Source organism: Colletes gigas, unplaced genomic scaffold (genome assembly GCF_013123115.1).
Source record: "Colletes gigas isolate AHSC1104 unplaced genomic scaffold, ASM1312311v1 Colletes_gigas_Sc00026, whole genome shotgun sequence".
Lineage (NCBI taxonomy): Eukaryota > Metazoa > Arthropoda > Insecta > Hymenoptera > Colletidae > Colletes > Colletes gigas.
In genome coordinates, this window is record NW_025106655.1 from 1,466,261 (window position 1) to 1,492,652 (window position 26,392).

Below are 26,392 nucleotides of genomic sequence, written 5' to 3' on the forward strand. Positions count from 1 at the left end.
TGGTCGTAGGGCCACGGTACCAATAACTCGCGAATTATTGGATATAACATGGACGATAACGGGGTCACGGGACCCCATAACGACAACCCTGGGGTCTCAGAACGCCGTAGCAACGACCTCGAGGTTATGGGATGCGATGTCGATGACCTGACGCTTTCAGGGCACGACAGTAACGACCACAGAGTTGTGGGTCGCGACACAGATATTTCTGGGAGCCATGGGATTCCATGTAGATTGTAGAATTATGGAACTCCGGTACGAGCGATCTTGGATCCCGTAGAATTCGATACAGAAACCACCCTTGGAATATTTTTACAACCGTGAAATTTGGGAATCTAATTCGAAGCATAGAAAGTCTTCGTCTTGAAAATTTTAATAATCGATGACTTTAGGGTTCGAAGTTTGCAAGTTTCGAATACTCTGTCCCCGACCACTTTTAATTTGAATTTCTAGAACATCCAGGACCCATTTTGACGAATGATTTCAGGGTTTCCTGACACCTTGCATTTACTGTCGTGAAAACGATTGTCACGGATCCTTCTCTTGGTCTTCTCGTCGGTATCGACAGGACCCCGAGTCCCTCGACTCTCATAACCGTCGTGTACAATCCCAATTCGTGAAACGAGACCCAACAAGGTGCGCGGTTTCTGGAGGTCGATGTCCTCGGTATCCGGTTTCGCGAATCCGACGTTCCCCGAGGTACACGACCCCTGGAGCCTGGACCACCGAAAGGAATTTTATCGAAGGGTAGAAACACTCATTTGGGGCCCTTCCTCCATTGGCAATCTTGTTCTTACGATTTTATCTCATTCGTACGATATTAGGTAAAATCTTCAACGGTATTTTTACAAGGTCAAACTATCGAAGCATTCCATTTTTCACGTGCAAACTAAGAGATTCGAGAGGACTAAAAAGATTCGTGAATTTCGTGGAGTTTAACGAAAGAAAGGGCGTTTCGGTTGAAAATGGCGTTACCCATCATCGCGTGAGTGCTTGTCAGGCGCAAGGAAAGCAAAAGAGTACGGAGGAAGTGCTAAGATTTCGCTGTCTACTTCGAAGACTAAAATAATTTCGTCAGTATTACAGGCGGATGTTTTACGATCGTCTCGGGACCGAAGGTAAATGGCTTCTGCGCGCATTTCTTGCGAAAAGAGAGTAGAAGAAAGCGAGACAACTTCTCTTCGGGCAGGAAATATAGTAACTTTCCGTCGGTCTGTAGCCGTCGGTGAGTACATAGCTGGAAAATATAAAGTATGAGCCGCGGCTCACGCTCGGAAATATAGACGAACAAGTATGCCCGGCGCATACCTGGCCAACACCCACATCCAGTCACGTGAGAAACACCCCGGGAACCTTATGCGAAATCCTTTCTCCGCGAATGGCCTCGCCTTAATATTGCATCGAGCCAACTTTTTTGGACCGAACCACCGGCGACGCAGACACGTTCCCGACCTATATACTCGCGGCGACGATCGAAACACGTTTAAATCGATTCCCGCGCCTCCAACGACCGTATCGAATGCCTCCGCGCTCTACGAGAATCGACGATCGAACGCTGTGGCCAAACAAGCATCGAAACAGACCTCGTAGACGATAATCGAACTTTCAAATTAGTTTCAAGGCACATGCCGAGAAAAGATGTTTATCGTTTGCACCCTTTCTATTCAAAGTTCCGCGAAATCACGTTCTTAAATATCGAATCGATAAATCCTGACTCGCCCCTCCTTTCCTTTTCTGCCCTCCTACGAAATTCTCCCGAGATTCTTCCCTCAGCCAGCAGCGTCACAATGTCAATGTAACTATTTGGTAATTTACGTAATCCTCCATTAGTTCAATAATCGTTTAAATGCTCTAAGGGAATGTTTCCATTTACCATTTACCAGTTGCACCAAACCAGATGAAAACTCACACAGTCGTCAAATGATCGTTTAGACGAATCGATTCGGTAATTGATAAATGGAGTTTTTGCTTTCGATTAACAGCTATTTCTCACTTGGACATACCGAGTTCGTTCGTTTTCGAAGATGGTGGGAAAAGGTAAGTTCTATCGATGATCTGGCAATCTCCGTTCCCCCGGGAACCAATGTTTCAGAGTTAGCGCTCTTTGCGACGTACAAAGAACTTATTGCATAGCCGATGCCTGAGGAAGACTGATAACGGGGGGCACAAAGCGCACGCGGACGCGGAATTCGTTCTAACGCTTCATCGAATAACGTTACGGCCCGTCCGCGGCCATTGTTGTCGTTACATAATGAATACGATCGCGGTTTATTTGCTGGTTGTCGCTTAGGAGAAAGTGGGAATGTTGATACACGCGTAGTTTACAATGGAGAACGCGAATACGCGCGCGCTCGGGGCTTTTGTGTCCCCGTTGTCGCGAAACTAACGTTCTTCTTATTTTTATTTTTTATGACGCAACGGATGCGGAACGGTTTGCTGAACCCGCAGCGAACGTCTACTCTTGTCACTTCCACGCAATTTTGACGTGGAATTATATTTAAATTTCTGCTCGCCAAGATCCGCGAAAGGAAATTTCCAATTTAACCCTTTATAGTCAAAATTGTTTCTTCTTCGAGAAAATTATGAGACCATTAGCGAACACTGATAACGAGATTGAAATTGAATTAATTTAAAAAATATATCCACCCTTGAGTGAGATGTAAAATAATTTAAAAACAAAACGATTTATCAAAGGTTCCAAAAATAAAAAATCTATAGTACTCCTATTTAAAAGCCGCTATTTTTCAATGGTCAATTATATTTTTGTAAGTCTTCTGTTATAAAAGAACGGTCTTACAATATATTTGGACAATAATCAAATATACTGCTACTCCGTCAATATTCAGCGATCATTCGCGGAATACGAATTAGCTACATTCACTTTTCACGTGGCTCGTCTTTGTTCCAACGAATATTTGCATATAAAGGGAAACCGTAAGCCCCGCTAGGCGACGCCGTACCCATCTCAAGCAGAAGTCGAGAAACTTATTCCGAGAAGGGTCAGAACGTTTAAACTTTGGGCCTCGCGCGTCAAGAATGGATCACGTACAGATTATAGAGAAAGCAAACGACACGTCCGCGCCTTCGAATCGACGATCTGTCGATCTTCTTCGACCGTTTTCTAACGATCCAGCGTTTTTAACAGTTTGAAGGTAATAAATTGAAAACCTAGTGGAGGATTTTCAAGGCAAAAGTATCAGAGCGAAACTGCGAACGAATGAACAACGAACGCCGCAACAAAGATGTGATTTATAGATCCCGCGACTTTTAGGTGGCGATAACCGGTTCGGTCGAAGGTGGGTAACGTCGTTCGAAAAGTTGTAAAATTTTTTTAAACCCGTTGTGTCGATGTAAAATTTCGTTCGGAGTCCACCAGAACGCAACCGTTACAGCCGGAAGTAAAAGTTTTATTGCTTCCCGGCGGCGAAAAGTATGCAATACATGTAAAAGATAAACAGAAGGAACATTTTTCGATAGACTTTATATCCGTCATCGATTTAACGAAAGGTTACAAAGGGTAACCGTGATTTCTCAACGGCCTTTCACAGTACAATAGAACTCCATTTATTGGAGTTATAGACGCCTTTTACTGTTAAAAAAAAAATAATTAAATTTCTCAAAAAATGAACAGTGAGGTTTAACTTTCGTAAAAGAATAATTCAAGCTCGAATTTTCTGTCGTGAAAATTTGAAACCCAGATCTACAACTTACAATTAGATTATTTTGTACGAGGAAATATCTTTCGTATCGTACACTAATTTTGTTAACCTGTATAGTAACAACTAAACGAAACAACGAGTAAAGTTACGAGTTTACGTGTACGGATTAATCGATAAAAGATAAAATGGGCAAGTTGTAATTTTTACAGCGACTTAAACTGCGAATTCCTGCCTGAGAAAAAAAGGCTGCTCTTATCGAGACCACCGCGTAACTATTAAAAACACTTTCGACTGTGAAATGGCTACAATGTCCTGGAAGTTTCTGTAATACACGATATCGCGATAGGACGAACATTAAACTCGAATCACGCGAAAGTAAAACCGCTCGGAGACCCATTAGCAAACTATGTCAATCCGAAACGATAGCCATAAAAGTTTTATAATGAATTTGATTGCCACGATAAGACGGCGAGGGGGAATTTAACGCGAGCGTGGTCTTCGAATTATACGTTTAATTGCAAATTGTTAGGTTATTGCCACTTGACGGTAATTCTAACGGCGGAAGTTCTTGTAATTTCCTACTCGTCCTGACATTTTTCACTATTCCATGTACAATCCACGTGGACCACGATATCGTGTTTATCAGCGTGTTCGATTCACAAAAGATATTTACAAACGAAATAAATTGATCGAAACGCGAATTATTATGAACGTGAACATCGCGATAGCCTTACGTAAGCATGATTTCTTAGCTTCACTTTCTAAATAAAAAAGCGTTTTATTTAAATTTGTATCTCTCGAAATAATTGTATACGATTGAAATAAAATTATAAACGCATCTTTTTCACAGGAGATAGTGAATTACGACGTCGACACGAGGCGAAAGTTTCGAGAACCCCCCCCCCCCATTCTATTCGAAGCCAGAAGTTCTTGAAAGTCTTGAAAAATCTTGAGACTTAATAGGTTTAACGAATTTCAATGTTCTTCAAAGTTCCCGGGAGAGCCTCAAAAGTCTTAAATGTTTCAGCATATTTGTAAGTCTCGAAGTACTTGGAGGCTTTAAGAGTCTTCCGAATAAAATTATTAATTATTACGTGCAGTTATTTCCTGTGTATTTGCCACTGTTCTCTTCTTCGATGCTTAAATTCGCTGAGCCCTGGTAAATCTTTTCGGGACCGATCGAAGCCTCCCACAGTAATTCTCCAGTCTCGAATAATATTTCAACGCGATCGAGCCTCTCGCGTCGCAAGGACTTTGGTCGAAATACTGTTTACGATAACGTCTGATGGTTTTTGTCAACGCTACGCAAGGCCAAGAGTTTTTCCTCTTATCAGTAATTGTTTTTCTTGGAACGGTACGTGCCTGGACGCATGATATAAACAAACCTTCGCTACGGTCCTTGGTAACTCGAATCTCAAGGAAACGAGCTTCCAATTATAGAGTTTTACTACAAATTTCTGTGTTTCTATATTGTCTATATTTAAAAGGAAAATATGTATATTTTATATGTTCCACATGGCATATGTCATCTACAGAATTTAACCAGTTAACTGTAGCGATCAAGCAATGACGGGTATAGTCGTCAAATACAGAGTATGTGTACAATCAATTCTTTAGTAAAATTTCTTCCCTTTTTTGAAAAAACGATTCCCTGCGACTAATTGAGAAACCAAAAATAACGATTATAATTATGTGTATATTTCATATATCCCACATGGCATATGTCATCTACAGAATTTAACCAGTTAACTGTGGCGATCAAGCAATGGCGGGTATAGTCGTCGAACACAGAGTATGTGTAATATAAAATTAGGTTGTAATAAACTGACTTTTATTGTTTTTATTTATTTACTTAAATTAACATATTTTGCATATGAACGAAAAAAAAACATGAAAAATCAATTTCTTACTTTAACTTGTTAGAGAATGGTGTTGAGCAAAGCATGGTACAATGCATAATGAATATAAGAATCCGTAATTGCTTCTGTGATGACTAATAAAAGACAACGATACATTTACGAAAACTAATTCGCAGTATATGCGGTTTTTTTTATAATTTTTATTAGCTTGTTTCATTTCGTCTTGACCTCTAAACATAATTTAGTTTTCGCCAAAATTACAATTTAAATATAAAATTGTAACAAAATTTTACGCATGCCATAGTCGTCAAACACACTTAACTGGTTAAGAGTCTATTTTCGAATCTCGCTTATTCGATCATATATTCAAAGAAAGATGAAGTAATCGTTATAAGAAACGATGAAAGAGTGGAATTGCAGAGTACGCGAAGCGATACACCGAAAAATCGGAAGGTCTCTTGGGGTCAAAACGAAGCTCTTTCGCGGTCGAAATTAGCAGGAGCGTGCGTGCGACGCGCATAAATTGATTTCGTAAATAAATATGGGTATCATTAATCACTCTTCCCCGGGAGTCTAGATTATGTGGTTCCATTTATCCGAGCTGCCGCGGTACCGATCAAACCAGTTAATCAACGTTCCACCGTAGTTTAGCACTGTGACACATTAAACGCATTATAACTTGACATTTATATCGCGTTTGTTAAACGAACGTTACTCGCTGGTACTGTTCTAACTATAACAAGAAAAAAAGACTCCGGATAGTCTTATCTGCGGTTACGAAACGACACGGACGCGACATCTGTTGAGTAATCGAGGACACAAACACGTTCCTAGAAGATTCGACGAAAAATAAATTGATTTCTTTCCGCAAACATTTTTTAATAATTTCGAGTCGTGGAAAGACGATGTTCGAAAAATTGGCAACGTTAAAAAACTTTGAACGAAATTTTGTATATTTGTTTTTGAAGCTGGTTGAAATTCGTGGTTTATATTTTCTATAATTTTGTGTCTCGCGTAATTTTCTATCCTGCTTCGCGCATTGATTCGTTGACTTATCCACGGTGAAACTTTTTCGAGCGGAGGAAAACATGTTTCATTTGTCCCCAAAGAGGGCTAAGCTGTTGTACGTGAAACGTAAAAACCAATAATAAAGGTTCGTCCATCATCCTCTTACGTCAACGTTCCACAACCCAAAGGTTTCTTCTTAATTAACGTTTCTTTTTAACGGATAAACGTTGCGCTTTGGCTAAATTGCTTAGCGTTCGGAAGCAAACTATAATCCATATTCGCCGGAGTTGAATTTTATTCGCGAACGAGAAATAGAAATTTTTCAATTAAAATATTTTAGACGAGGAATGAATTATAAATTTGTCACTGTGCTGTCGAGAAATTCAACTTGCGAACTAAGATCAAAGAACTGTCCGTATCTATTGCAACGTTCGCATAACCTACCGGGAGTGTGGTCAGCAGAACTCAGAAATGCATTCCTGCTAATCGAAGTCACACTTACGTTACTGTTATCACGATACGTCTTATCGGTGCAACTACAATATAGAAAAATGCATATCATTCTAATTAGAAGAAATGGTCGCCGTTTCTTGAAGAATATTGAAAATAATTGAGAAGGGATATCAACCACAATGAAAATAAATACTGTATATGCGTATGTGATGAATAAACATATCCAGAAAATTTCGATACAAAATAATGTACTTGATATTAAAACAAAAAATTCAGAGAACGAACGTTTAAGCAGTAAGAACGTTTAATGCCCCCTTAGCATTAGAACTACCGACAATTATGGTGTATTTATTTGTAAATTTAGAATTCTCTTATGGAAAAGTATGATAAATTTTCAAAAGTCCAGTCGAGTGAATTTTTTAGAATTTTTGTTAGAAATTACGAATCGTTTTGAATGGTTTGGTAGTTCTAGCGTTAGTAAGATTCGACACCCATTGTCCTGTGGGTGGTAGATGTCTGATACTTTCGAGCTTTGCTATTTAGAAGAAATGGCCACCGTTTCTTGAAGGACATTGTAAACAATTGAGAATCATTGAGAAGGGATATCAACCACAATATTCAATATTTTCGGATGAAAAAAAATACTGTACATGCGTATGAGACGAATAAACATATCCAGAAAATTTCGATACAAAAATACTGTACTTGATATTAAAAAAAAAATCAGTTGACAAACGTTTAGGCAGTAAGAACGTTTAATGCCCCCTTAGCATTAGAACTACCGACAATTATGGTGTATTTATTTGTAAATTTAGAATTCTCTTATGGAAAAGTATGATAAATTTTCAAAAGTCCAGTCGAGTGAATTTTTTAGAATTTTTGTTAGAAATTACGAATCGTTTTGAATGGTTTGGTAGTTCTAGCGTTAGTAAGATTCGACACCCATTGTCCTGTGGGTGGTAGATGTCTGGTACTTTGGGGCCTTGCTAGGTAAACGGAGTCTTGTAACGAACGAATCGGCGGAAATTTGCATTAAATCATGCACAGAAATCCACTCACCTGTCCATAGTTGTCGAATCCATATTTCGTGGCAATCTCGGCGGCAGCTTCCGGCCCATCCGGCACGTGAACCGCAAATTGATTGGTGTAGATTGGCGTGGATCGCAGGCGTGGTACAGGTTCCGATTTCACGAGGGCACCGATCACCATCAGAACACACAACAAGCTCGCTTTGACGATCATCTCGTCGACGGGAAGTGACGAAGAATATATATTCTGGGTACACTGATGTTCTGCCGATCACCGTTCGCGGTTCAAATTTTACCGACGCGACGCGATCCCGACGTACGAAAACCAAATCGCCCGTTAAATCCGACCCGTTTCGCGAATTTTCATTTAATTCCCGTATACCATCGCCGCGAACATACCAACCCGAACGATCGACGGGGAAACGAAAAGAAGAAAGAAATGAGAAAAACAAGGATCGAGGAACGCGAGTCGAGGCTGAGACGCGAAAGCTCGAAACGGCACTGCGAAATTTCGATCACCCTGGTCGCCTTATCTGTAACAGAGAAAAAAAGAAACCACGTCATTGGCTGAAGTAAACCAATCCGGCGTCGCTATAGTCCTTCAGGTGTGGCGGCTGTAATTATCGAGAGGATTTCCCTCGTTCTCCAAATATGGTTCACAAATAAACTGGGCTACAAGTTTCTATCTTTTCTCTAGTATTATTCTTGGCGACGCTAGTTTTCGATTTTCGTTTAAATGTTACTTGAATCATTGTTTCACCACGATATTACGAGTTTCTAGCCGGAACTAACCTACAAGTGACTAATCAATGGACGAAAAAGCAAAAATTGATTTCTGACGTGGACCTATGATGTATGATATGTGTAGAATGATATCTGCATCGTTTGGTGCAGGTATTAGGAACTTACATCCATTATTTTCCCCCATAGTAAATTCTATTTATTATTTTACAGCATTCCTAGTCAAAGTAGCGTCGTTTCTAAGATAATTATTCACAGTCTAAAAACTAATCGTCTTGTCAAAATCCTTGGTTCTAGGGCAAAGGGTCTAGCCGAATAAAAATGGTAAAAGTGCCCCCAAACCAAATTGAACGGAGTTAATACCACTCAATAGGTGGTTAGAAAAGACCCCTTTAAAATATTTTCGAATTTTTTATGAATCGAATTTACATCCAAAAATTCTGAAAAAATTCTCGAATATGTACATCAATCGATAGAATAACCATGATTTTTTTCATAATTTTTAATTGACCAGAACGGGAGATATTAAGAATAAACCAAAAAATGATTTTCACCCTGTAATTACCCCTGTAGAAGAGACACCGGGTTGAAACTCTGTGAAAAGGGGTTTTTTCGAACCACCTATCGAGTGGTATTAACTCCGTTCAATTTAGTTTTAGGGCACTTTTACCATGCTTAAACTATCGACTAACGAAACATTTTTTCGTAACTCAATAATTTTGTAATATTTTCAAATTAAAAAAATAGGTATACCAGAACAAGTTCAGGTCTTTCGATCGAAGGAACGTTGCCTGAAAAGGCCTGAAAAGTGACGAGAAAAAAAATAGCCAAATACTATCGATAGGTTGAAAGTTATCGGCGAGTCTCGAACATAATCGCTCGTAGAATCCCTAAGTTGCCGGCGTTGGGGGTTTGCCAAGCGAACCGATAAAAAAAGAACGAATTTTAACAGACTTCGCTTATCCTTTTGTTTCCGTTCAATTTCCTTGGTAAAACGATTGCCCGGGCGCATAATGCGCATCAATATTGCTGCGCCATTGAGTCACAACCGGGCGGGCAATTACTCGCGGAGCCATCGGGAAAATGTCGACTCAAAAACTGAAAACCGATAAAATCCTTCTTCCGTAGTTTCGCTTGTGTCAAGTTCGGAAAAACGTGCACGGAAACTTTTAATAAAATCAAAAGCTTCCGCGCGCAGCGGACTTCGCCATCCGCGCCACATAAAGGCGAAGAGCGTGCTCGGGAAGGATTTCGAAAACCGTATTAAAGTCATCGATGAAATTCTTTCGATTCTACGGACCTCTGCAGAATCCAACTCGACGAGCGCCCGATGAGTCATCGGAAATAACACGTTTATACGTCGCTGGTGGAATCAGAAACGAAGAAGATTACGCCATCTTAAATTCTACCATCAGCATGTCTCGTTCTTGTACGAAAAAATAAAATTTATCCTGAAAATTTCTACGAAAAGAATGGTAAACAAAATGTTGTTCGAGCTGTTGGAGTCAAGAATAACGAAGGATAGTAAAATAAAATTGTCTGATTAACAAACTGTTAATTTTGTCTTCTCTGTTTCTGATAAAAATAAAAATTGTCTATTATCCGAATAATTTTCATTTTCTACTGTAAATGCATGGCTCTGCGGGGGAAACTTTTTAAATGGCGGTGTAAAAAATGGGCCACTGTCCGTTGCCAAAGGGTTAATCGTCCGTGGAGAAAGGATCGCATTCGGCTGGTAATTTCGGTATCGGGTTTTGACGCGGTGGGTGTTTAGGTTAGATACGTCTTATCGAGGCAACTTTTTTTCTGATGGATGTTTGCTAAATTGCACCGAAGTTGCTCCGTAATTAGAACAGAAATATCGTGCAGCTGTTCCTCGGTGGCTTACTTCACGCGACACTCTTGCACGTTCCCCGCGTAATTACAATCGACTCGGTGTTTTTATTCGGTCCCAGCGTGCCTACGATATTTTTTTGCACCTCCCCCTTGCCCCCCTGCCACCCTCCCACGGTATCATGAACTTTCCAATTTGTAGGTTCTCGGAACCTCTTCTTTCGGACGCGACGATGTCAGAGGCTATCTGGAGAAAGATTGATGGAATTTAATTGGTCACACTGGCAATTTATTTTATCGAGAGGAACGGTCGGCTTTCTTCTTTCTAAAATCTTCTTCGCTTTCTACTTAATTTTTCGACTAATAATAGTATTCCCCTTAATGCGTCGTACGGAGTGAACTCGTGGACCAAACTGTTTTGAACGAAAGTAGAAGATACGAATCCAAGAAAATTCTACAGGGTTTAGTGATTCTACTTCTGAATGTAAAGAATAAAGAAAAATCTTTTAATTTTAATTGTTTCATTTCGTTAATACTACAAGGATTATAGATTAAATTTCAAACATTTTTAATAAAATTTGTACCAGGAAACGAAGTGGAATATCTCGTATTCCGAGTAAATAGTTCCATTTTCATCTGGATTTTCATTTGATATATAATAGCGATGCATTGTATAAATATAAGTACCAATAAAATTCATAAAATGACAATTTTACAAATTGTTTGAAGGTATAATAAATCCAGAATACGATGCTTTTTTCGCCTAAAGATTTTCGTTACTCTTTAATGCAGGTAATGAATTTTTCCAGGAAAGTTCGTTTTATCAGCGCTTTCTCGTGCAAATAAAACCGAATTTACTTAAGAGCAACTAAATGGAATTAATATCTATCGTTTTCGACTCGTTTCATCAAGTAATCTTATTTTAATACTACGAATTTACCAGTTTTTATGAACTCCATTGTACAATCGATTCTTTAATAAAATTTCTCCTCTTTTTTGAAAATCAATTCCCTGTGATTAATCAAGAAACGAAATATGACGATTATAATTAATGATATTTCCATTCAATAATTACCGTATTCAAATTGTTAGTATACTAATCTCCGATCTGCAAAGTGAATGAATATATAATTGATTCCATTTTAAGATTAGAAATCGATAATAGCAATAATTAATCCCGATGAATATTTCAAATCCTTTCGATATAATGAATCGATTGAATACTATATCTATGCGATTAAATCATTATTATCTTCGAAAGTACGTCCTAGTGCATTTCCACAATTGAATTTCCTTCCACGAATAAAGCAGATATTTATTTTAATAATTGTTCGTTTACGTGAAATCGATAAATAAGTCTGCCATAATATTTTCATTCTCTTAAACCGGTACTAGAAACGCTCTTCCTCGAGCGTGCGTCGTGTCTACGTAAGAAAATTCTCAAGTAGGCGCGAACAAGTATCGAAGGACGATCATTATCGATGCACCAGCGAACCGGCGCGAATGGAATCGGTTAGGATTGCCGGGGGAACCGGGCGAAATTTGACGGAATTTGTCCCCGAATTCGGATGTGACTCGACGAAACTGTCGGGTACCGATCGATGATCTAATTTCGATCGCGAACTCCATTCAAACAACCCTATATTCGCGGAAGTTCGGCAAGTAGCTACGAGTTCTGGGCAAAAGGAGAAGTCGATGGCGGCCCCGTATTGTCGATAGTTACCAAACGAGCGAAAGCCCGATCGAGTTCTACGCGGGTGGCTTCGAGTTAACTGGATTCGCTCGCGAAATTGCTATTACGCGCAACAGTTTAGCAGGGAAATTGGAGCGACGCGTGAAAGATGCGTTTTCCATCCTTCTTTTCGCTGCCTCCCGCCTGGGCGAACAGAGGAACCACTAATTTCATCTTTCCGTCAACTCGCTAGGCGCCATTTGCGAATCGGTAGCCAAAGGAATTCGCGAAAATTGGCCATTTCCCAAAACTCGAACTAAATTTTCCTACAAATATTTGGGACATCGAATTACTGTTAATTGAGTTTAAAATATACAATGGAACCTCTGAGTCTCTGTTATCCAAACTGAGGTAGTTTCAGTTATCCGAACAAGTGTTTTGTATACAGGGTTCGGCCACACCTGGGAAAAATTTTAATGGGAGATTTTAGAGGCCAAAATAAGACGAAAATCAAGAATACCAATTTGTTGATGGAGGCTTTGTTAAAACGTTATTAATGTTTTAAAGTTCCGCCCGTACTGAATTTTTTTCTCGAAAATGCGCAGAATTTCCGGGGTATGTGTATTCACCAAAAATGATTGTAATTAACCCCCGCAACCGAAAATAATTTTTCCAGAACGATATGAAATTTTTTTTTTTGTTAAAAAATTTCAGCCCCTACCCGATTTTTTTTCTCGAAAGTGGATAGGATTTCGGGGGTATGTCTATTCACCAAAAATGATTGTAATTGATCCCCGCAACCGAAAATAATTTTTCCAGAACGATTTGAAATTTTTGAATTTAATTGTTAATAACTTTCTACCGAAGCCTCCATCAACAAATTGGTATTCTTGATTTTCGTCTTATTTTGGCCTCTAAAATCTCCCATTAAAATTTTTCCTAGAGGTGGCCGAACACCCTGTATACATTGCTTGTATGTACACACATAATTTATTCCAAAATATATATCTAATTAACTTCCACCTTATATAATTAAAAAATAAAAATAATGGACTGGTGAATCAGAATACGTGTGAATTAAGTCCATTCGCTGAGAGAGACAAATTAATAATAAACAATCTTTTTCTGGTAGATTGCATCTACGATCGTAGGAATTACTACCCAAACGCTGAGAACCGAATTTCGATTGTTGTTTTACTGTAATTGAGGCATATTTTTCCTCGATGGCTACTTTAATCGGAGTTATCAAGGTCATCGATGTTTCTTTAAATAGATCTACATATTGTAGTATTTCTGTCTGCCCGGAGTACAGACGGCCGCGATAACGTATATGGAATTAGACTACGAAGAAGTGCTCGCGTCCCTTATCGCTCTGACGAGCAATTAACAGCCATAAGCACGAAAATAGTCGCGCAGATTATTTAAAATCGGTAGAGTACATTGGTGATTAATCGACGAACTCGTTCGCGGTGTAAATGTATTTATATTCAGGGCACAACGTACACTAATCACGGTTCCCATCTCTAATTTGGTAACAGTAATTAAACGTCAAATAAATATTCTACAGTCTATAATTGCTTCTATCGTATGCAATGTAAATTGCTAGAAAAATAATATTTATGATTTCTATAAATTTACGAGCATGGAAATCTCAAATTTATGGGCTTCCTATAGATCTGGGATTAAATGTTATTCGTAGCTATTGGAAGCAGAAAAGATAAAAAAGATGCTGTCTATTTTGTCGTTTTGAAGATTTCTAGAAATTTTAAACCACGAAATAATTGCTAGGGACCTGAAATCTAGAGAATACACTGGGGGTGGTTGAATTGTGTGAACCCCCGCGCGTGAAATGCAGTCTGGGGAACACACGAGTCCGTAAAATGGCGCGTTGTTTAAAAGCAGGACACCAAGGGTCAATAGACCCCGTCTGTCCTCAACAACAGCTGCACGTGATCTTTCTAGTAGTTGTGCATAACGGATTCCCATGGCTATAGTTTTGTACGGAAGCAATCGATTCGAAATACTTTCCGCGTACCAAAAAATTACGACCATCCTTGCACCGTTCCAGAGAATTTCTTAATCCACGAATCTCGTGTTTTATATCTTCCATTGTGCGTTATTACAATATTCTTAAAGAGGATCACCCGTAGAGATAATACATAATTTCACCAACGTAGTATAGTTCGAATCGCGATGAAAATTGTAGCATATCCGCCTCGCGTGTAAGCTACAAAGCATTCTCTGAAAGTGATTATAAGAACAGCGAGTTATGCACTATTTCTTCGAGATAGATATTTCTTTGATAACGTGAACCTTCTGTAACGTTAAACATCCACACATCGAAGTAGCATAATGCAAATGTAATGAAGGATATAACACGAGCTATAGAGCGCAACTTAATTAAAACTGGAAGTGCAATGTTATTATCTCGTTTATCTTCTGCTCTATATCGAAGTATAATAATAAACAGATCGATGTTTTCCCTCCCCCAATAAGCAAAAATTGCGACGATATAATACTAGCAGTTATATTACATTTTATAAATGTTTTCGAACGAATAAATAATTAATATACTTTTCTGTGTAAGTAATTCCAATATTATTGCAAGGAATATATTTGTTATTTAAACAAAAAGGGAGCAACGAGACGAGTTCGACCGTACAATATGTCGGATTATGCGTACCAACCCTTCTAACTAAATATTTTCTTTACGACTCAAACTCTCCTTGCACCATTTGGACCATGCATTCCTGAATCCTGATTCAAATCCCGAAATTATGTATCCCATCTAATCTAAATTTCAAGACTACTTAAAAAATCTTACAGAAACGATATTAAAATTTTGAGAAATTCCAATGACTTCGAAACATAAGTTCTACCAAAATCTACCCTTAAAGTTTCATTTTCTATCGTTTATAATCGAACAATTTTAGGTAAAACGTATTTGAAATTAACTCTTGCCTTTACGTTTGTCTGTGTTACGAATAAAAGAGATTCGAAGCCCAGAATTTAAACAAAATCAAATTTAATAGTGCTTCTTAGTACAAAAAGCAACGGAAATATTTTGAGATGCCGAGCACACGAGTATCTCATGCATAATTCGGTGAATTATAATAAAGTAAAACAAAGATGCTAATTATTATTATATCGTATAATTAGAATATACGAGCATTTTTTTTTGCCGTCGTCGCGTACACGGGGAAAAATTATGCAACGGAGAAATTACACAAATTACGAAAGTATGACCCGAAACGAAGCGGGATTATAATATTTTCCCCCGAACGATTCGACGTCGCGTTACAATTTATTCCGTGTAGAAGCTGGTTAACGAGTTAAATTCGAAACGGATACCACGCAAAAATAGAGAAGATCGATACTTGTTTGATGGCGGTGCAAATGTTGCCACTACACAGGAAACGGCGGGCAATGTCGCGGCAGAATCTTCCAATTTTCAAGCAATTAAGCACCGGTAATTTTCTACCCATTTGCAGCGACAAGATGAAATTCTATGGAACGTCGCCACAAACTGATAGTAAACAAAAAAAATTCTATCTGTGATAAAAGAGCGTGAAGAAATAGGGGACCAAGAGGAACAATCGAACAGATTTATCGAAATAAAACTTTCGAAAACGAATAAAATTTAAGTAAAATAGTTGATAAAACTTCACCATTCGATTTTCATGTAATTGAGAATTTCTTCTCACGAAATAAGGGTAAAACACGGTATAATGCAACATAATATATTAACTGGAATTTGATCCGAGACAATTAATAAATAAAATTTCGACAACACGACTCGAGACGATAAATAATATTTATAAATACTTATACTGCGTAACTGACGCACATAATCACGGTCACCGGTGTTACGTGACGAATATGAAATTGAAAAATAAAATATAAAATATTGCGTCTTTGACTGCCTTGCCTTGAAATTTTTAGTGAGATTGAATCTGAAGAACAAGTGCAATAAAAGAGCACAATACTGTTTATGGATAAATTAATGTAATCGTTGGGGAGTCGAAATACCCCAGGATACCCCGCAGTCGAGGCTTAAATTCTCGTAAAGGTTTTGGATTAGGGTTTGACGATGCTCGGAAGTACTGTCTTTGTTTCCCGAAGTACTCATAGGAGATTCGAATCTATCTCGTTTAAAGTTCGAATCTAATCGATCGGGATTAGTGATAAGGCTGGTTCAATCTGTGATATCCAAGCAATTCGGGACCAAAGCACTTAATAGGAATCGTCGAAAGATACCTAAATTTCGGCCACTTAACCCCTGGTCCGAATCTCAATTTCAAAATTTCGTATTTCTATACAAACACTCTGACTTTTTGCATATTTTCCGATGAGTTGAGTTTATTCTGATTATAATTCGTTTGAAAGAACAGACCAAAGCTCTTAACGCGTACCAAACATAAATACGTAGTTTCTTAACGAATTGTCTGCTTCGTAATTCTCTTAAATAAACGGGCTGCGTGTAAAAATGTTAATTTTCAGAATTTCACAGTATGAAAACATTGATCCAAAACAGTGCTTCGCAACCTTTTCAAAGCGTGACCCGAATAGCGTGGGCAGTTCTTTGCAACCGTCAAATTTTTAATGAAAATGTCCAATGTTATGAATAGATACTTGATATTACACGAAGCATCGCGTTTTAATGTTTAAATTCGTGGATCTCGAGACACAGGTCACAGGCAATAAACGTTCGAAAATCATCTACGTTTCTTTTTCTATTTAAATTTAGTAGAATGGATAATTCAATTTACGTTCAAATTACATTTTTAATCATTTTGTCTTGTTATCGATAGAAGATGACATCCTGCAGAAAAGTTTGCACAAAAGCATACTTTGATTTACAAAAAGAAACTACGTTGTAATTCAAAGTCTGCAGGCCTCGAAAATGTCGATTCGAAACGAGACATCGAAAGTATGTCGCTGATTAAGAATATCGAGACTCTCGAACGTCTCGAGAACTTGAATCTCGATTTGGGTTATGCTGTACAGGATCACGGTCTCGTGACTATAATATCTTATTTCAAATTCGTACGTAAAAATGCTAATTCTGCAAATAATAACCTCGTTCGTTTAACCATTACGATATTACGAATCGAGAAACGCTTTTTACTGCTTGTTTGAATATGAAAGGAAAAAAGAATAGTACAGTAATCCCCCCTATAACACGATAGATCGGTTCCACGTTATAGGAAAACGAAAATGCTCGTACAACGCGCTCGTATGACCCCGTATAACGCGTTATGTACAAATGATTCACGTTTAACTTTTCTCGTTAAAGGGGGTTTAAATCGAATATCAAGGAAAAACTATGTTATGAACGAAATATGTGCGTTTTATTAAAATCAAACTAAGAACATTTTAAATAAAAAAAATCAGAAATATAACATGGGGAATCCCCGCGTTATATGGGGGAAAACACGTGTTATACGAGGGACATGAAATCGCGTTATAAGTGTACCGTGTTATAAGGGGGATTACTGTACTTTTAACATCGAGGAATCATCGATTCGAAGAATTTGTGTAATTTTTAATTTTTCGTCGATCTCCAGCCGTTTCGAAAAGATAATGTTGTTTGGGTGACGATCAAAGAGATTTAGCGTCTTTCGTGTCTCAAAGGATGACGGAATTCTGCAAGGAAGTATATAACGTACGATGTAACGGGATAAGAGATAAATAAGTGAGATAAAATGCGCAAGTAAACCTGTCGCCGGCATCGCGATAAATTTTCTAACAACGAGACAGCTTAAAAATGCAATGAATAAAAATGGCGCGCAACCCGCCGGTAAACGTTAAAATAAAAATGGTTACGTAAAAGCAAATTACGAGTAAAAATGCATCAAAGTGTGTTACATCGTGCGGGGTAAAAAAAAAAAAAAAAAAAGGCGGTACGATATTCCAAAGGAAGTTTTTGTTCAAAGACTTTCCGCGAAATAAACGCATTTGTAATTCCACGGGCTCCGTTACGGTGCAAAATAAAAACTACCCGGGACACGGCCATACTGCGAATAGCTAAATCCAGGTGGCAACGCAACGTCCAGCGTACAAAGTATTCAAAAAAGAAATACATATTGCATACCCGATAAATTAGCAAAGCGTTGAAACCAAATGAAAAATGCGAAGAATTTATTCCGAACAGTTTGACGACTCTGTTTCGGGACTACATTTAATTTTATATTTAATTATATAAAAGGACTGACTCTGCCAAACGAAGGGACACCAAATCCAAAAATACTGCATTCTCGATAAGGTAACAAAGCGATGGAATTAAACGAAGAGTACAAAGAATTTATTCGGATAAATTATCGACTCTGTTTACTGCAAGTTTGGACTTTTTGGTTGGAAAGAGTTGATTTTGGCAATCGAAAGGATGGCAAGAAATATTCATTCGCTCGTGGACGATAAATTCAATTTTTCCAGATGGTTGTCGTAACCTAGTTCCAAGGTAACTGACATATTTAATCAATGTGGAGTACTGCAGCCCAGAAAAGGTATGTCATATTTTGGCACGCCCTATATAACGCGTTTCAGCGTCACGTGCATCTGCGAACAACTGTCTTGCGTACTGAATTCAATTACCGATGACACGAGTACTCACCAGGAAGACGCTGATGACGACAACATCGAACAAACACACGTCTGGACGGCTCGGTGACAACTATACTAATGAATACGCGACCCACGAATAACGATCTATACGCCTCGTTTACGTACGCGAATAATGAGCGAACAACTAGGTCGGTTTCTTCGATGTTTCAACCCTTGCTCTATTCGTTGTAAACATTGCGGATTATTGACTATTTTCAAGTGAAAAAATTCGTCTATTTTAAATAACAATTTTCATCATCTTGTGTTTTCCTCTTTGGGTTCATTTAACATTGAAAACAGAGTAATCGTACCGAACGATTAACATTGTCGACCATCTTCTTCCTAGTAATTTTCAGAATAGCGTCGTTTAACCTAGTTTCTACAATAAAAATGGACGAATAATCAAGTGTTTCTTACGTCTTTGTGTTGCAATGATTTCACTTACTTAACCCTAACCGCTAGGAACAGCTGTGCTAACATTTCCATTCATTCTGACAACTCGGTGTACCAGTTACGCTGTTATTAACCTATAGCATGTAAATTTTAAATTAATAAACCGACGGTGGAATTTAATATTTTCCACGGAACGAAAGTAATCCTAAATAATTCTTGAAACACTCTGTTTTTAATTAACGAATTGACGGTACGAAACTTTGAAATGTACTCGAGGGAGATTGAAATTGTTTGACGAAGAAAAATGTTGAAATACTTAAACTAGAAATTTAAACTAAAGGTGCATCGATTTATTTTAACAAAAAGTAGAGATCAACGTATTATAAAACTAAATTATTCTTCTTCTGCGACGATTAATTCCCTTAAATTTTACTGAGCCTTTCAAGACTGCTCGATGTTTTCAAAGAACGCCTAATCTTGAATAATAGTTGACTCTTTGCGCGACTAAATGGCTTAACAATTTGCATTACAAAGAACGAAACGTTCATCGGCGTGACTGCGTTAATAGTTACTTTTACATAAAGACTGTTAAGTAACATATATGAGTAACAAATATCTTTATGTAACGTTTAAAAAAAACTTGGAAATTTTCTAAATATCTATTTAATTTGTGTAGTATAACAATGGTACATTTTGTAGGCTTTACAGAATAGAATTAAATGAAACTTTTCGCTTATTTTAAATAGTACATTGAGAAACTATATTTGTTTCAATTTGGGAAGTCCAGAGACGAAAGAATATTTAATATAGTAAATATAACACCACGTTAGGACTTCTATTAACCGTGATTATTATTCAGGGATCTCTCGATCATGTATCAAAACTGAGACAGTGTAAATTCATCGTTTGTGAAATGATTCTTTCTGGATTCAAACATTAAAATTCAATATTGCCATTCATACGCTAAAAATCTTCGACGAATTATAAAATCCTACGCTTCGCTAATTTTTGAATACTTTTGCAAAGTTTTCTGCGTAAATAAATAAAATTTTACCAGATTGTCGTGCCTACGAAGTTGCTCGTTTTCCTTTTCGGAGCAGATTCGTTGCGCGGATTCGATATCTCGATTACTATCAATTCCACAGAAAATTTGTATACAACAAAAATGTTTCCAAATTCAATTTGCAATAACTTTCATTTTACACGTTTCTGTGGTAAACGCAACGGTAACAGAGATATCGTAGATTTATAGTTGGCGCCTCCCCTACAGCTACGAATAACAAACAAGAATTTTTCAACGTTAAAAACAGACAGAGTTACATTTTGTTCGACTCCATATAAAATTGTGTCTAAGAGCGATTTGTATAATAAATCTTATTATAAACGATATAAGGAAATTCCAGTCGAACGAATGACGTAACCGAGATATGAAATTTGTTATCTTTTCCTTGGACTGCATTTACGTAGGATACAGAAGAGTATTTCCTGATTACCAATACAGGAAAGATAGAAAACGTATTTTGCAACAAATTAGACTCGTTCCAGTTTTTCCCCACAAACTTCCAATTTTCAGCGCCCATTTTAGAAAACCTGTATCGATAGAAATTGTTTTATCCGTCACAAATCACAGATGTTGCATCTTGAATCAACGCTGACAATATTGCTTTTCACCAATCGCGTGGCGCTTCAATCAAAAGAGTCGATACTGTTTCTCGCCTGACTATTAATACTGAAAACTGTTGTTAAACGCGTTTTTTTCGAACCGTTCTACACATGTGGCATTTTAGAATAAATTCCCATTTTCAGCGTCCATTCAGCGAAACGATCATCAAATTGGATGAAATCTACGCAAGTTCGAAACTGTAATTCTTTTTCGAAGACTTAGCTCTAACTTACACTATACTAAATTCTGACTTTGTCTCCCCTTCTCCTTCCTTGTCGCGTCTTGTCCTCCAAAATAAAATAGAGCAGAAATAACAGAAAATTCCCATTTCTCAAACGAAATGAACAAAATTCTTTACACGTCGACTAACACGTTTACTCCGTTGATTATGCAGGGTGTTCTAGAGGTCAAACTAGGACGAAAATCAAGAATACCAATTTGTTGATGGAGGCTTCGTTAAAAAGTTATTAACATTTAAAGTTCCACTCGTACTGAATTTTTTTCTCGAAAGTAGGTAGGAATTCGGGGGTATGTCTATTCACCAAAAATGATTGTAATTGACCCCCGCAACCAAAAATAATTTTTCCAAAACGATTTGAAATTTTTTTTCCCGTCGAAAAATTTCACACTTTCTCGAATTTTTTTCTAGAGAGTGGGTAGGATTTCGGGGGTATGTATATTCGCCAAAAATGATTGTAATTGACCCCCGCAACCGAAAATAATTTTTTTAGAACGATTTGAAATTTTTTAATTTAATTTCTTAATAACTTCTTAACTTACTAACGAAGCCTCAGTCAAGAAATTGATAATCTTGACTTTCGTCTTATTTTGGTCTCTAAAATCTCCCATTAAAATTTTTCCCATGGGTCGAACACCCTATATAAATCTTATTAAACTTTTGCAATAATCAACCAGTGTGCATCGTTTTCTGATCGGTATAAGACGTATTTTCCGATATGACGCAACAATTTCGATCATAAGACAGTCGCCACGAATGAAAGAGTTACTTATTCTCGAGAAAAATTATATCCTATGTATCGCGTGTCGCGTTCGTGGAAAGACAACATTACACGCGAACGAAACAAGGGGGAAAAATGGCGGGAATCGTCACGAAACGCTGTAGCAATGTGTTCCGTGAACATAACGCGATACCGTAATTAGTTTCGAGGCGGCGAAGAGCGTTAATTGTGGCTAAAAGGTTTTTCAAGCCCACATGATTAAAACGGCAACGCGACGTTTCTTTGATGATACCGTGCACACGCCACGCACATACAATAACGAACATAAGTATCGACAAGAACAGTAATGAAAGAAAATCATTGCAAACGTTTCATTTCTACGATAACAAGGAACATAAAATTCGAGCTAAATGAAATCAAATTATGTCGTTCACATTCTGCGATATGGAATTTTATTATATCTCTGTATAAATTGAAAATTAAACTTCCAACGTTTATAGAAACATACAGAATTGTATAAAGCAACAGAATTAGGCACACGATAATGTTTCGAACCAAACTGAGGAAACTGGAGGCAGTTACACATAACGCCCAGGAAGAGACGTTAGGAAGATCACTATAATTGTAAGCGTAGCTCGTAACAGCAGATGTTGTCGGGTCTAGTGATACTAAAATTATAATTTCCCCATTTCCGTGAGTCATTAGAAATAATCGAAAAATAGAGGAGTATCATTTTAACTTTGTGCAATAAGAGAAGTTACCAATAAGCTACGATTTCAGGAATTAATAAAACGTTAACTGCCTTATAAAGTATAAAAGTGTTAGGATCTCGTGTTATCTGGGAACATGACCAAATGCATATGCAAAAGTTTCACTACTATTGATCCATAATTATACGAAATACTTTACACCGAATATCGATCTGAAAACAACGGCCGAATGAGAACACCCTCTTAAGAAGTCTCGTTAAGCACGTGTTTAACCCAACCTCAACTGGGTTTTTTAAGAATCTTAAAACTCCCTACGAACGTAAATAACAACGACTTTCTAAGCGTCTATGTCAAAGATATGACGTAAATTTACACGTACTTTTTATTTTGTTTATCAAATAAAAACGGAAAAGTAAAGTATAAGGATTCCAATCAGAGTGAAAGGGCGAGGTTCACGGAATGAATCGACAAAATTCAACTCTGAAAAGGCAAAGTTACAGACACAAATACGGAACAAAGAGTTTTTACAGTTTTCTTCGACCCCTTAATGTACAGACAACAATAAGAAAATTATGAAAAAGAATTTATTAAGGACAACTACTGACCGTTGGTTAAATACTGAAAAAACGAATAGGAGATGATGTTGTTTATTTAGTCTACCTATAAACAATAAATAGTGTTAAGAAAGCAATGTATATGCATTAATATATCATTGTTTCGTTGGCTAGAGCGAACAAACTGTGAAATTGACCCTATCCATATATGTCACGGTGGGTGTTGAGGAGTCAACGTTAGAAAACAGATTATTCGCGTTACCGTGAATTAAACGACAAACAGAATCGGAGAGAGTTTGAAACTAGTATCGGCATTAGTATAGTGTGAAAGACTTTTCACACTCGCTGTACATCGCCGCTCGCGACTGGCTCAAATTATACGCTAACGTCAGTCGCTGCTTTCACAGCTTTTTTATTACAACGGCGACGAAGCAACGCACTCCTGGTGTACTATTCGCACGCGAATCGCGATCGGCGTGTATTTTCGATGAAAGTGAAAGAATGGGGATCAACGACCCCTCCAGTCGTCACGCAGAAGTGTCCCGACGAGCGTTTCCGTTTAAACGGTTTAAAGGCTCGTGTTAAAGGTTCCAGATTCACCGAGAATGCACCTAACGCGCGAGTTAAGAGTTTCACGAGAGGAGAAAGTCGCCATGGAGCACGAGGACGGGATGTCAGCTGACAGAAACAAAGACACGTACCGATATCGGGGCGCGACGACGTAAAAGTGACAGGTTGTTCGCTAGTAACCACGTAACCACTTTGTTTCGTCGCGATAAATAATAAATCGCTCTTACCTGTTAAGTATCACGGCCGGGATGGGGGGGATTTCCAGTTGGTCGGTGAAATTCCAGCGATCTACGACACGGTTGTCACAGACTTTGGCACACGATGCACACAGAACGACTATGTTTTGGCAGCGGTTAGCGGCATGTTCTTCCCGGGCACGAGGTCTTCAAAAGGTTAAACCGACGCTGACATGTGCGCGACGGAGAACACACGACGGGGCACCCGCGCACAACTATTCCGAAGTAAATTGTCAAAAGAGACCGAAGTTACGAGCCGAGCTACCACCGATCGTCCCAACCACTACAGACCAAGTGTAGCACCGCACTGACTGCTCTCGCCGTTCACCAAGGCGATAAACAAACTCGTCGCTTCTCCCTCGCGAGTCTGCCCTCCTTCTCGCTATCCGTTCTCCTTCTTCATCGCGTTTCCCGTCTTTCTCGAACGGCCAAACACCGCTACCGTGTGCGGTTGAACGAAATCTCGGTCTCTCTCGCGCCGAGGGGTTCGCAATATAACACGATCTCGCTCTCATCGCCCTAACCTTGTCACTCCAGGTCCTTCTCTCTCTCGCTCCTCCCTTTTCCTATTCACGGCACAGTGCTGCCACCACACATTTCCCCCCACTACTGCGTCGCGGACCACTTGCACCCTGTCACCTAGCGTTCCCGATTTTCTGACATTTTACGGATGCTCCGTCGGAATTGAACGATGGCTGGTGATCGAAAGCGCTCGCACTTTCAAAGAAACCGAATGTCACTCGCGGAACATAAAATGGAAACCTGTTTAAGCGTGCTCCGTCGCGTCGCGGAGCAAAGCGCGACATGTTTTGAGTCACTGACGTTCCATACTGCTTTGCGTATCGTACCAATGTCGCTGGTGCCACCTTCTGTAATCAATCATCGCATAACATCATTTACAAATAACTATATTATACATTTTTTCAAGTTAGGAATTACTATTGTTACCTAAATCTGCCGATATTTGATGATTTCCAAAAGAAATATTATTTGCGGTTAGGTCTGAACGGGTATACCAACGTCTGATTATGTTCTGTATTATCTAGATAAACAGATATTTTATAACACGATTAGATTATTTTTAGTGTCAACTGGTAAGAAATTATTCTTTATCGCGTGAATTTAAACATTATTAAACAATCTTACGCCTTACTTTTTATTCTTTTGCAATTACCACCAGTATATAAATGATACTTCTGGGAATGGAATCTACAGATGTCTCTGGCGTCGCAATTCGACGAAACCAGTAATATCATTTTCTATATGGCCGCTCTTGTTGATGGTTCCATGTGGCGGTAGTGTCTCTCTTCCATTTTGGTTTATGTCTTTTCCGCCACACTTACCATCATGGTGCGTACAATTTGAAATATTCTAACAATAATCGGGAAATATCGTTGCGATCCATCGTTACACATAAAAACGAATCGTATAGAAAAATATTAACAAATGTATTAAACGCAATAGTTAAAACATTAACTCCTGGAACGTGTTATAATAGTTGGCTATTTACTTTCAAAAATTAAGGTTATGTGCGAGTGTTGCTAGTGTTTTTGGATCATTTTTTGTACACGCGACCGAGGAATTGAAAATCTAGTTTAATGTAAAAGACACGTAAGTATGAAATCCTATTATTTATGATTCCAGAGTCGCGTTAGGACTAAGACGATCAAGAAGGCTGCGAAGCTTATAATCGAGAAATATTACACTCGATTAACCATGGATTTCCACACGAATAAAAGGATATGTGAAGAAATTGCTATTATTCCAAGTAAATCTCTGCGAAACAAAATCGCTGGGTAATATACTTTTCAAAAATATATGATTATCGTGAAAATAACAACATAGTATTACTGGTGAGAAAATGTTGAAATTAAGATAACATCTGATTTTGTTTGCTTCAATATTTGTTCAACAGATTTGTTACACACTTGATGAAGCGTCTTAGACACAGTCAGGTTCGTGGCATTTCCATCAAACTGCAAGAAGAGGAGCGTGAACGCAGAGACAACTATGTTCCTGAAGTCTCTGCTCTAGAACACGATATCATCGAAGTTGACCCAGAAACTAAGGAAATGTTACAGATGCTTGGATTCAATAATATCCCTGGTCTTCAACTAACTCAATCTCAACTACAGCCATATAGCAGACGTTCTTAAAATATTTGTATTAAATAAGACTGTTGGCATTGCATTTTTTAATAAAACTGCAAGCTGACTTTCTAAACATTTCATGTTCTTTTTATAGATTATTTCTACCACGTTAATTTTCATATGATCGTATAATTTGTTTATTCGTTTGTTACTAGCACCAGAGTAATTATTTTCCGAAATGCAATTACAGACAAGTACGTTACTTAAAAAGTTGCCACAACATCGGAAGTTTTAGTACGATGTGAAATTACATCGTAAAGTATAATATCGGAAAACTCTTGCGGTATATAAAAGAAGACGT

At 38.1% G+C, this 26,392-nt stretch overlaps 2 protein-coding genes across 4 annotated transcripts in view; one reads left to right on the forward strand and one right to left on the reverse strand.

Annotated features, from left to right (window-relative positions):
- The window catches only part of LOC122401597 (furin-like protease 2), a 451,734-nt gene that overhangs the window by 416,717 nt on the left and 8,625 nt on the right, over nt 1-26,392 (reverse strand). For 2 of the 3 annotated variants that reach the window (XM_043403824.1, XM_043403822.1), the window contains exons 1-3: nt 24,890-25,026; nt 23,933-24,810; nt 8,039-8,540 (exon numbers count right to left, since the gene is read on the reverse strand). In XM_043403824.1, the coding sequence (XP_043259759.1) occupies nt 8,039-8,221 (183 nt within the window). In that variant the 5' untranslated portion in view covers nt 8,222-8,540; nt 23,933-24,810; nt 24,890-25,026. Of the gene's footprint in view, nt 1-8,038; nt 8,541-23,932; nt 24,811-24,889; nt 25,027-26,392 lie in introns of those variants that run through there. The other variant, XM_043403823.1, reaches the window with a different exon arrangement.
- On the forward strand, nt 25,212-26,166 carry LOC122401600 (40S ribosomal protein S17). Its single transcript, XM_043403833.1, has 3 exons — nt 25,212-25,291; nt 25,586-25,737; nt 25,857-26,166. Exons 1-3 carry the CDS (start codon nt 25,289-25,291, stop codon nt 26,095-26,097), a joined length of 396 nt encoding a protein of 131 aa, XP_043259768.1. The 5' UTR covers nt 25,212-25,288; the 3' UTR covers nt 26,098-26,166.

Excerpts from the sequence above, each read along its gene's own strand:
- LOC122401600 (XM_043403833.1), top strand. Across the intron at positions 25,738-25,856 it reads CTGCGAAACAAAATCGCTGG|ATTTGTTACACACTTGATGA; the intron begins GTAATATACTTT and ends TTTGTTCAACAG.